Below are 12659 nucleotides of genomic sequence, written 5' to 3'. Positions count from 1 at the left end.
CTCCTCTAAAGCCTTTCTCAGAAGCTACAGCCCCTTGGAAATATTTGTCAAGTTCCCAACTCCTCTGAAATCGGAACTATTAATAACCACCTACATCCAAAGACTACTGCGAAGTTTCAACGAAACGAACGTGGAGGACTCGCGCCTGCACTTCCCAGTGTGAGAAACCACTCCAACTGAAAACGCGGGGGCGGCACCTGGACGCTCCCGGGCGCAGGCGCACAGACCCCGGGCCACGCCCCATACTCTGACAGAGCCGGCCAATGGGAGGCGGCGGCCAGAAGGGCTCGCGACTTTAGATGGTCCCTCCGCCTCCCTCGGCCCGAATCGTGTGATGTCACAAAAGCGTGTCGGAAGTGCGTCATGCCTGCGTGCCGCTAGAGCTGAGGGAAGGAAGTTGGCCTGGCAGCCGCCTGGGCTGTGTCTGCAAGGACGCGGGCAGCTGCGGTTGCTGCTTTGACCAGTTGAGGGCGGCGCGATGGGAGACGAAATGGATGCCGTGATCCCCGAGCGGGAGATGAAGGTCAGAGACTGGCCGGGGCCTCCCTCCCTTCCTTAGTTCTGGTATTGCCTTGGAGCCCCGCTGACCCGGGAAGCTCGGATGTCCGCTGACCCGACCCGACCCCCCCCCTCCGCCCCCGCGCCTCCTGCTTGAACAATTTGCCGCTTTCAGAGTCCTCATTACCGCGTCCTGTAGCGCTCTGCACTGCAATCGGCGTGAAAGCCCCACCGAATGCGGTTTCCGCGTCCCCTGTTGGTCTTACGCGAGCCTCTTGAGTTATCCTAGCCAGTTTAATGTGGTGATTGGAGTAGTGGTTCTAACTACTGTTTATTGAACGTTTACTGTGCCAGGCACTGATAATTATCACAGCAACCCTACGGAGTACTTGTTAATGTAGAGGAGCAAATTGAGGCTCGGAAAGTAACTTACCCAAAGCCGCATTTGACAAGCGGGCTGAAAACCAGATTGTTGTTACTGCTTTTAAGACCCTCCTCTCTCGCTGTACTAGTAAGGCGGTCCACGCTTGCCTAATGCAGAGCCAGGGTTCATCACTTATCCTATAAGAGCTTAGTTAACTAGGATCGGAGGGCTGTTTCGGTACTGGAAATCAGCCTGAAGTCAGGAAACTTGAGAGGGCCAGGTGATCCAAATGATGGTTGTAAACACCCGAAAGGAAATAAGTTGTAGGAATATTTTAGGCGTTTGAACAGCAAATCACTGAAATGCATTAGGGAGTAATAATCCACACCATGTTTAGAATAGTGACGCTCTCGTTCTTCTTGAGAATCACCGCCAAGGGTGAGCAACCCAGTGAGAGTGTGCCATATTTCATATGCTGGAGCAGAAGGATAAAAAGGTTTTAGAACCACAGACTTAGAAAATGATGGCCTCCCTTTGAGTTTCTCATTACAAGACCCAAGTTGGATATTTGGGATTATCAGGATGAGGATTAACAAAAAAGGTTGAAAATTTTGTGGTCTGACCTGGAAAGCCGTGTGGCTTTCTGATCACCATACTCAGTTGGAATTAAGAAGAGTACTTCAGTTAATCTTTTAGCAAATATGTATTAAACATTGAATCCAAGGAAATTAGTATGTGGGGTGTGTTAGGGATCCTGTATGAAACACCGTAAATGGACCCAAATGAAGACTGAGAAAAGCTGTCTTTGGCTTTTACACTTTTTAGAGTGTAAGCAAAAGGAGATTCATATTCTTTTCACCAAAACGTTGACTTAAAGATAGGTTTAGAATTGAAGAAACAAACAAACAAACAAAATATATATATATAAAACACAACTTAACATAATGCTTGGTAAACGTATGGAACTCTTTTTACCAAGAAGTGGTACACACTGAAAATTCTTTGGAAGCAGATCAATAAATTCATGGAAGACTGGATGAATCAGACATAGACAGGAGGTTGGGGAAGGCTCCCAGGCCCTGAGGGGCTAAGGAGCATGAAAATGGGAGGAAATGAAAACTGGAAATAGGTGGGGGGTGGAGGTGGCACTGAACGTGGCAGAGGTGATGGCACAGTTGTGGGAGGGAAACAGAGTATTGTGAGGTGAGGCTCTGGAAGTGGACGAGTCAAGCCATGTTGGCCTTATAGCCTGTGTTAAGGGGTTTGGACTTGATTTTAGATGTCCTCATAGCATCTAGGTATGTTTATAGGTCTTGAACACCAAGAGATTGACCTCTTCTGTGGTGGGAGTTTTGTTTAGTGTCTGATGCAGGTAAGCCAGTTCTTGGGATTTGGTTACCGTTCAGTGGTCATTATTTCCATGTATCTCCTCTGTTGAGTACTGCACTGGTAGTTTGAGCTTACAGGGTAGTTGAGTGATGCTTTCAATATTTAACAACAATTTATTAAGCACTACTCTGTATCATAAGACATACCATGAAATAGGACAAGATTGTAAATAAAAAAGTGCAGCTTGTGTGGTGGTTCAGACAATAAATAAGCTAGGAATTCAGAAAAGGAAAAGATCAGTGTTATCTGGGTTAGTCAAGGAAGGCTTCATGAAAGAATTTTTAAAATTTAATTTATTCAGTAAATACTAATAAGCACTATACCGGGTGCCACAATATCACAGGAAGCTTAAAAATGACTGAGCCACACAGCCCTTACCCTCAGGGTGATGTATATTTTGTTGCACTGGAATTGGGTGTACTGAAATATAATGACAGATGTGATTTAATTTCCTGTCTTCCCTTTATTGATCTTGTTTTGACCCCGCACCACAGGATTTTCAGTTTAGAGCACTGCAGAAGGTGAGAATCTTTGACTCCCCTGAGGAGTTGCCCAAGGAACGCTCGAATCTGCTTGCCGTGTCCAACAAGTATGGCCTGGTCTTCGCTGGTGGAGCCAGTGGGTTGCAGATTTTTCCTACTAAAAATCTTCTTATTCAGAATGAACCTGGAGATGATCCCAATGAGATAGGTAAGTTCCTTGGTTTGTGTTGCGTGATAGAGGAGTGAAGTGCTAATGTCATTTGAGTTACAAGAAATCATTCTAGTAGTGAAACTGCTGTTAGTCCTGAGATTGACCCCAAAGAAGAGGAAGTTCTAGGTAGGCTTCTGGAAGCCCTCCTGGGTGTTCTCTGTGGTCCTTTGTGTTTCTTTTCTGATGAGCTGTCCCTCTGAGCTCAGAGGGAAGAACAGCTTACCATTGTGCCATGCTCAGTTGAACTTGGGTTCCAGCTCCCTGGGAGAAGAGTTTCATTGCATGGCTTTTTAGTTGTCGCAACAGCGCCATCCAAACAAATGGGAATGTGTGCCATCTGGAGCATTGTTGCAAAAATACGGTACAGGGCACTGTTTTCAAGAAGGGCTACAGCCACGGTTAGTTTTCTCAGGTCAGATGAGGAGTCCCTGTGATACTTAATGCAACATGATACATCTGTAAGAAAGCTACGATTTATCTGTACAACTTGTTATCAGGGTGTGTGCATATTTTTATGTAGATGCAAAAATTGTTTCACATAGACCTGAATAGAGAGTTTGTGGCTTATGCTTAGAACATTCCATTTTCTGCTTTGTGTTTTTTTATGTTTTCATAGTTGATAAAGTTCAGAGCTTGCTAGTTCCTATGAAATTTCCGATACATCACCTGGCCCTGAGCTGTGATAACCTCACACTTTCCGTGTGCATGATGTCCAGTGAATATGGTTCCATTATTGCTTTTTTCGACGTTCGCACTTTCTCAAATGAGGTAAGCTGCTGGCAAACTGTAGGGACCTAAGAAGATTTCCTGGTATTGAATCATAACCTAGAAGTTCTTGGTTGACCTTTGAATTCTTTTTCTAGATTAAAATATGGGTTTTTAAAAGGTCCTTAATTACAGAATGATAGATCTTTGGAGATAGAGGTGACTTCAGTAAATTGTTTCATAATACCACCTGCCCCAAGATGTTATCATTTCTCATTTATATATGAGACAGCCAGAGCCCAGGGACCCTTAGGTGACTTGCCCAAGGCCATAGAGTTAGTAGTTAATGTCAGAAGTTCCTACATCCTGGATCTCTGGCCTCCTAGTATAGGGTTCTTCCATTCCAGGCTGTTTAGTAATGATAATAGTCAATAATATTGAGTGTTTATACTGACTGTGTGCCAGGCCCTGTACTAGTGCTTTACATGCCTTGTTCTCATTCATGCCTACCTCTCATGGCCTGATACAGTAGGTACTGTCGTCTTCATTTCATAGGTAGAGAAACAGGCCCAAAGAGTTTAAGTATTTGGGGTTCTTGTGTGTTTCTTTGTTTGGGGTTCCTTTTATATCAATAATCTTTCATTAACCTTCTACGACAAATCTTCAGTGAAGCTCTTTTGGAATTTTGAAGGCTTTGGTGGTTTCTGCATACCAGTTAAAACAGGTATAATATTTTAAGATGAGAGCTCTCTAAAATTCAAGGGCCCAACACTATTAAGAAGCAGAGCCCAGATTTTTATTTAGTGTCTGCTCTTTATGGATTATTTTGCATTTGTGCATTCCTTTGTTGCGAGTCCCTCTGAGTGTGCTATAACAATTGATTGCCATTTTCAAAGTTGTGTTAAAATTGTCTGTAACAAATAGACTGTTGTTCAGAGCTACATTTTTTTTTTTCATGGTCATGGCGAAAGGTGAACTGTAATTCGAGAAAACTTGCAGATTCAGTAATTTTCTTTGACTATGAAATGTCTCTGTACTTATTAATTTACTAATTTATTTTTGCTTCTGGGCATTTGTTTTAAAAGGCCAAACAGCAGAAACGCCCGTTTGCATATCATAAGCTCCTGAAAGATGCAGGAGGCATGGTGATTGATATGAAGTGGAACCCTACTGTTTCCTCCATGGTGGCAGTTTGTCTGGCTGACGGCAGCATTGCTGTCCTACAAATCACAGAGACAGTGAAAGTGTGTGCCACTCTTCCTTCCACAGTAGGAGTAACCTCTGGTGAGTAATAAAGTCTTCTCCTCTGTAACATACGGTAATGGTAATCTAGTTAAAATTTAATTTCTGGAAAAAAAAGCAAATGGGGTTTTTTGTCATATTTGTTGTTCTTTGGTAGAAGTGGAGAGAGTGTTTTTTATTTCCATAGTTAATGTCCTTGAAACCAAATAGCATACATGATTTAACTTGAATGTGCTTGGGTTTTCTGGAGAAAGAAATATTTTGGTATAGTTGGTTTAGAACTGTGTTGTTGAGAATAATTGTTTTGATCTAAAAGGGTCGTACTCTGAAACAGTCATTTGTACCTTTGAGGAAAAGCATTAGAAAATATCAAATAGGAGCAAGAGAATGATATCTTGATATTTGAGAACCTTCTGTATTCTCCTTGTTTTATCTAAAGACTACAGAGTTTTCTGTACTTTACAGCTTTCTGGGCAATACTCCATTGAAAAAGCATTTTTAACAGCTGATTCAGTGGCCCAGTGGTAAATCACAATTGGCTTGTATCATCAAAATGATCTTTCTGTTTTCACTGTGCCAAGTAAGGATGATCCCACAGTCTTCCATGGACTGACAGAGGAACAAGAAGTGGTTATTATGTAGCTGTTTTGGTACAGATCTCATTGGTTTGCTCCATTTTATTCAGTTTTTAATTGGTAACATTCTCTTCTTTACCCAGTCTGCTGGAGCCCCAAAGGAAAGCAGCTGGCAGTGGGGAAACAGAATGGAACTGTGGTCCAGTATCTTCCTGTAAGTCTTGCCTTGGACTTCAGAACTTTTTAACTTAAGTTACCCACTGTTTTGGGGGTGGTTTGGGAGTATCTTTGCTGTTTTTTTCGATTAAAATGTAATTTATGCTCATTGCAACAAATCTATCAGTATGCAAGTGAATGCAGGAAAGAGTTGTTGCATGTCCACTCTGTCAACTTCCCACTGTGGTCTTCCAGAGGTAATATTCATGAATATTCTTCAATATAAATCGACAAAGAATCCATATATATCTGGCCACATCCGAATGGGAAGGAGGGGTTCACAGGCTATGCCAAGGCCTGTGCTGTTGTGTATTCCTCCTGTTCTCTGAGGGGCTGCAAAGTGGTGAATGTGGTGGAATAGGTTTGAGGTTAAGGTTTTGTTTCTTCTTTGTCATCACAAAAAGTTGTTATGTGACATTTGGTACATATTCTTTTAGGGCATTAGCCTGTAAAAAGTTAATACAGTTGGTTTAATTTTATTGGTTTTTTTTTTTTTGGAACTTAATAGTGTATTGGAGGGACTTCCCTGGTGGTCCAGTGGTCAGGACTCCGCTCTTCCACTGCAGGGGTCATAAGTTCGATCCCTGATCGGGGAACTAAGATTCCTCATGCTGCACACTGCGGCCAAAAAAAAAGCAAAAAGTGTATTGGAGTCTTTTTTTTTCCAGCTTATTACATATAGAGCTACTTCATTCTTTTGAGTGGCTGCATAGGACTCCACTATGTGAATATCTCTGTTCCATTATTGATGGTTATCTGTATCAGTGTGAGTGGTTTTGCTACTCTAAGTGATATTGCATTGAGCATCCTCATTACCTACACTGATCACGTTGCTGTGAGTGTTTCCATAGGGTAGGATTCTAGAAGTAGGCATCCACTCGTCTCTGTATTCATTCTCTCCTGGCTGGGGAGATGAGACTTAGGTGGTTTCTAGGGGAACTTATTGGATTTGACAGTTTCATTGGTTTGGGGATTGTTTCATTTGACTCTGTTTTGTTTTATTTTTTCTTCCAAATCTCTTTCAGACTTTGCAGGAAAAAAAAGTCATTCCTTGTCCTCCATTTTATGAAGCAGATCATCCGGTCAGAGGTAACACATCTGCTTTTCTTATTGGGCTGACCTCTAATGAGGTGCTGTCCGTATTGCAGAAATTTCAGATCATGTGATGTACCTGCATACCTGATCAGGGAAGTGTTAGTTCCTCCTGTATGAAAACTCCCATTATTTCAGTTAGCTAGTTAAGTTGCTGTAACAATAATCCTCTGGTAGACACCTGTGTCTCTTGGTAAATGACATTAAATGGATCCTGATTTTTTAATTAGAATTCTTCATTATTTGCCTTGATTATAATCCACCAGAAAAAAAAAATACCACTTTGGGATGAATTTGGGCTTCCTGAGTCTTTGTGAATTGTATTTAGTTAGTGAAATCCGGACCTTTTTAAAAGGTATAGGAGTTGGATTTTTTTTTTTTTTATCCATGAGATGGTAATATAATGTACGGGGGTATTCCGAGCACAAGATGGTTTATTAGGATGTGTGTCTTTCAGTTCTGGATGTGCTGTGGATCGGTACATATGAATTCGCAATAGTATATGCTGCTGCAGACGGGACCTTGGAAACTGCTCCCGATGTGGTGATGGCTCTCCTCCCGGTATGTCTATGGAAAGGGATGTCTCTGTTATGTGAGAATTTTAGAAGTCTTCTAATAAAGTTTGCAGTTAGGCTTCAGTTTCCTTTTCTTGCTGGCAGTGGTCGTGCAACTTGAGGTGAACGATTTTAATGCTGCACTGAAAGCCTAGGGACCACAATGGTGGTGTTGCCTTAGGGCACGTTCTACTGTTGAGCCACAAGGTGAAAAAAGCCCTAAAACTTACTTTGCTTACGTTGCAAACTATGAGTTGTGGTAGATGTTAACATGATAAAGACATTTTAGAGAAGCAAGAAAGCACCTTGATTTTCAAAATTCGTTCACTTATTTATTCATCAGATATTTATCGAATGCCTACACAGTGTGCTTTAAAGCTGAGAACATAGCTGCGACCAAGGCAAAGTCCTTGGTTTTGTGGATCTTGCATTCGGATGAACGTGCTAGTCCACAAACAAGTGTTGGATCAAGGAGTGGTAGGGGTGATGGAGGAAATAAAGCAGGGTAAGGGGTGGATGATGACTGGGGTGTGATTTAGCTTGGGTGGTCAAGGAAGGCCTCTGAGGAAGAGCCATTTGAGTGAGGGAGCGAGTCATTTTGAAGGACAAAGAAGGACCTGAATAATAAGATCTACGCTCTCTTACTAAATTGCAGTGGCATTAAAAAACAGCAAATTAGGCAGGGCTTATATTTCCAAATCATGTTAGCTTTCAAAGTCTAGAAGAACATTAAATACATACAGAAAAGTCTAAATGTAACAAAAGTGGGAGTGGTACTAGTCATTCTGTTTTGCAACCTTGTTTTACTTAGTAAATTGCAACTATCTTTCTACTTCAGTAAATCTGAATTTTGCTTTTGGGCAGATAATTTATTTAGTGCTTCCTCTACTGTTGGGATACTCAGGTTGCTTTCAGCTTTTCCCTGTTTTAAAGAATACTAACACTCTTTTATGTACACTTAATGGGATTATGTTTATTTTTTAGGATAAATACCTAGAAATGAATTTGCTAGGTCAAGCAGTAGATGCTGTTTTGATATAGGCTTTTGAAAACACTGCCGAAGTATCTTTTAGAAAAGTTGTATCAGTTTATACTCCTACCACGGATGGAACTACCGGTTTCTCAATATATGTGTCAATATGCAGTGGTACCATTTTTAATCTTTGCCAATCTGATATGAGAAAAAAGTGCCTTGTTTTTATTAACTCTTTTGGGTTCCTGACAATATTGAATTTAAAAAATAAGTTTATTAAGATGCCTTATTTCAAGATATCATTAAGATTTTCTTTTCCCAGGGATAATATTAACACTAGCGTTTATTGAATACTACTTATGTTCCATGTTAGACTGGGTTAGATGCTTTATATGTATCCTTTCATATCTCACAACAGCCTTTGATGTAGGTTTTTTAGGTCCATCCTACATGAGAGAAAACATTATCAGAGAGGTTGAGTCATCTGTCCATGCTAAAGTGACAGAAAGCTTTGAATTCAATTTGGTCAGTGAGCAGTGCTTCTGTTCTTTGTACTGCTCAATGCTGCCTTTATATAGTGTCTATATATTTTGAATGAATTTTCTCATAAAACGTAAATGATTTTATCTTTTGAGATTCTTAACTGTAGGATGCAAGAAAAATCGCCCATGAGATTTTTGTTTTCTCGTTCTGTTCATTGTAGAAAAAAGAAGAAAAGCACCCAGAAGTGTTTGTGAACTTCATGGAGCCCTGCTACGGCAACTGTACAGAGCGGCAGCATCGTTACTACCTCAACTACGTTGAAGAATGGTGAGCCACGTGCCCAGGGAGGGCACAGCCTGCCCTCACTGTCAGGTCACGCCTGAGTCACTCGGTCCTGCTTGTTCTGTTTCGTTTCCGTTCTGTAAGGGAGGAGAATAGAGGCTGGAGATACCCCGAACATATTGTCAGCTCATGCTAGATAATGCCTTTCTGACTGCTACTTCTGTTTTCCCAGTCTTGAATTATTTAGCTCAAATACATACTAAACTTAGAAATCCCATTTTCTCATTAACTCCGGTGATGACTTAAGAAAATACTGATATTTAAAAAACATACTAAAGTTTCCCTCTGAGCAGAAGTGTCCCTTTGAAAGATAGATGACTTGAAGCAAAGCTTCTGTTCCTCAAATTAGATTATGCTTTCTACATGGGGGTATTATATTTATTGGGAATTCTGACGTGACTCTGTTATGTCTCTCCTTTGTCTTAAGTAGGGAGGCAGTTGGCTTGAGTCTCCAGGGCTCTAGCCTATGAACTAAAAAATAAAGCTTTACATCCAAAATCTTCTTACCTTTCTTCAGCCAGGTAGAAAACCTTGCTTTTCTCCTTCACATCCCAATGAAAGCTTTGTAGATGCTACCAGTGACTCAAGTCAAGGTACAACTGTTGCTGTTTGAATTTAATGGTCTTCTGGTTTTATTCTTTGAAGGGATTTAGTGCTGGCAGCATCTGCGGCTTCAACAGAAGTTAGTATCCTCGCTCGACAAAGCAGCCAGGTAAATGTCTCTCTTTTGTCACTTTTATGTGATACTTTTCTGAGAAAGATTTTGGAGGGGTTTAACTGAGGTTAAGATTTAGATGAAGTCACATCCCTTTTAATGAGTTTCTGGATGAGAGCACAGCTTAAATGACCAGGAGCCTTGGATCAAATGGCTTGGATATTGCATTGGACAAACATGGGTGTCAGATTTAGCCGTTCCTTCAATGTCATCAAAAGCCCTTCTGTTAGGTTAGGATGTATCCACTGTGTGTGGAAACATACTAGTAATCAGCCTCCAATAGGAGTGTACCTGGATGCGTAGGAGGTTTTTTCTGCCTCGTTCTGTTCAACTGTCTTTATTTTCTTCCTATTACTTGAAGCTGCCTCTTCTATTTGGTTAACTATAACCCATCCTTGACTATGGAAGAGAGACATGCAAATCAACCCAAATTGTGACTCATCAGAAATACTTTCTGTTTGACTTTGAAAAACTGCCAGAAAGCTAAAGCACCTGTGCAGATAAGCACCCATCTCCCTTCTTCCCCTTTGTGCTCCTTGCAGGCCAGGGTGGGCTGAGGTTGTCGTGGTAAGCTCTCCTGAGCTCTGGTAGATTATGCACAGCGACTACACAGGAGAGACAATGAAAGGGAAGCTTTTCTTTCTTTATTTATTTTTTTAATTATATAATTAGTAAAGACCAGGTAATGGTTGTATTAAATTTGGGTACACATCAAGAATAAACTTTTTTTTTTCAGAAGCCACAAAACATTTTGAAAAATTGATCATATCAAGTCAGATGTGGAAATGACATTGCACTGTTTCTGACATTGTAATAAAGCTGGATAATGATATAGTTTTAAACAGTCAAAGCAAAAGTGCAAAATACTGGCAAATATATATACATGTATATGAAGTCACTAACTGAAATAACTCTGGTCAAAGAGAAGCTCAGAGCTACAGTTGCAGACCACTTAGAAATAATGGCAGAGACAAACATAAAAACATACGGAGCTGTTCTTAAAGAATAAGAGAGAATGAAAACTCTAAGCTACAGAAGACCAAATCAATAAAATGTTTTGTTTAAAATGTGAGCCAAATTTTAGTGCCTCTGCTGCGTTTTGTAAAGGGTTATAAGAAAAGGATGCAGAGAACTTTGAATATGGGTCAGTTACCTGTTCACCTAATCAAAGTGAGTACAGAATTCTGCTAATTTTAAATATTTTTTCTTATTGCTAAGAAAACCAGGAGAATGACCTAAAATTTCTTTCACTTCTGAACATTAAAATGATGAACTATTTTTCTGCCGCTGTCTTGGTGTTAGGTGTGGCCACGTGACTGAGTTCTACCTATTCCAATGGGAGCAACAGTTTCTGTGCTAATTCTAGGCCTGGCCCCCAGGAACTATGGGCCTCCTCCATTTGCTCTTCTCTTTGTCACCTGGATACAAAGTTGGTTAAGGACTAAAATAATGGCTTGTGTAGCCACAAATGAGGAGCTTGGATCCCTGAATAAAGCTGGTAGGACAACCACTCTACCAACTTGAATACCCGGTCAAACTCCAGAAATCTTCTGTAATGTTGGCTAGTACATATTTGGATCTATATTTGTTACAGGGTGTTGGTATACCCTAAATAGTGAACTAGGCAAAAAGAAACAAAATAATACATGGACCAATAAAATACAGATGAAGTAGTATCTATATCAGAATTTGACATTGCAAATTAAATACCACTACATTAAATAAGGCATTAAGCAAAAGAATCATATGCAATAAGCAAGTGGAGTTTATTCCAGGGGTATTTTTCTATCTCATATGTAAATGTCTAAGTGGCAACTCTTGTATTTTTAAGAGGCATCTTAAACTAATACTGTCTGTAACTAAACTCTTGTTTTTCTCCCAATACCTGCTCCTCCTTCAAGTTTATCCCTTCTTTGTAGGTTAATCTTATTCCATCAATTGCTCAAGCAAAAATTATGGTGTCACCTCTGACTCTCTTTCTCTCACATTTCACATCTATCAAAAGGTAATGTTTGGTCTACTTGCAAAATGCATCTGCATTCTGACCATTTCTCACAACTCCTCAGCCAGAAACTTTTCTTTTTAAAAGTCTACCTTGAGTTTAAAAATGTATTGTGCACCCAATGCACAGGTACATATGCCTCTTCAGTCATTCAACATTTATCCATCCTTCTCTGGGCAGCAAGGTGGCCAACCATAAGTGCATAGTCCTCAGGGTCACAGGCCAGAGTTCAGCAGTCTGATTTGCTGCTCTTGGATTAACTTCAGTAACAATTTCTTAGTAGCACAAATATTTTATGTATTCACACATTGAAAAACACTTTTATTTTTGCTTTTTATCAAAATAATTATGTTCACGGTTGAAGAATCAAATAGTGGAGAAAGGCTTATAAGTGAAAAATCACCCCTGCCCATCCTGTCCTGATCTGTCCTGTTCTCGAAAGGGGACCACTTTTAACTTGTAAACTTTTTCTTTTAATGGTTACCTCCTTATCCCTAAATAATAATTTGCTTTATCACTAGTTGTTGATTATTAATGTTAAACTATTGGCTGTTAGGGCAAATGAGGATTTAGCTCACATGTGGCCTTCAAACCCTCCCTCCTTCCTTTCAGTAGGGTTATAGCACTGTTTTAGTTTCTTCTATTGGTTATCTTTGACCTTTAAGTAATCATTTTTACCTTCATTTCTTACGGTGTTCCCATACACCATCTCTCTTGATCTTCCGAGCTGTGAGAAGAACATCTCAGCGCCCCACCCTTACCTTGAGCACACCTTTCCCACTCCCACCTGTAAGCTGTTGTCATCTGTGTCTCGTC

The 12659-nt window shown here is 40.4% G+C and overlaps 1 protein-coding gene across 2 annotated transcripts in view; it reads left to right on the top strand.

The window, feature by feature from the left end:
* Positions 1-391: 391 nt before the first annotated feature.
* Positions 392-12659, top strand: part of NUP214 (nucleoporin 214) — a 95996-nt gene continuing 83728 nt past the window's right edge. For both annotated transcript variants that reach the window (XM_082617275.1, XM_082617274.1), the window contains exons 1-9: positions 392-523; positions 2746-2941; positions 3561-3712; positions 4735-4933; positions 5610-5680; positions 6708-6771; positions 7232-7335; positions 9005-9111; positions 9772-9838. In XM_082617275.1, the coding sequence (XP_082473401.1) occupies positions 479-523; positions 2746-2941; positions 3561-3712; positions 4735-4933; positions 5610-5680; positions 6708-6771; positions 7232-7335; positions 9005-9111; positions 9772-9838 (1005 nt within the window). In that variant the 5' untranslated portion in view covers positions 392-478. The remainder of the gene's footprint in view (positions 524-2745; positions 2942-3560; positions 3713-4734; positions 4934-5609; positions 5681-6707; positions 6772-7231; positions 7336-9004; positions 9112-9771; positions 9839-12659) is intronic.

This window comes from Mesoplodon mirus (genome assembly GCF_964341445.2).
Source record: "Mesoplodon mirus genome assembly, chromosome: 1".
In the NCBI taxonomy this organism is placed as follows: Eukaryota; Metazoa; Chordata; class Mammalia; order Artiodactyla; family Ziphiidae; genus Mesoplodon; species Mesoplodon mirus.
Note: the sequence above shows the minus strand (reverse complement) of the source record. Positions and strands in the feature narration are given on the sequence as shown.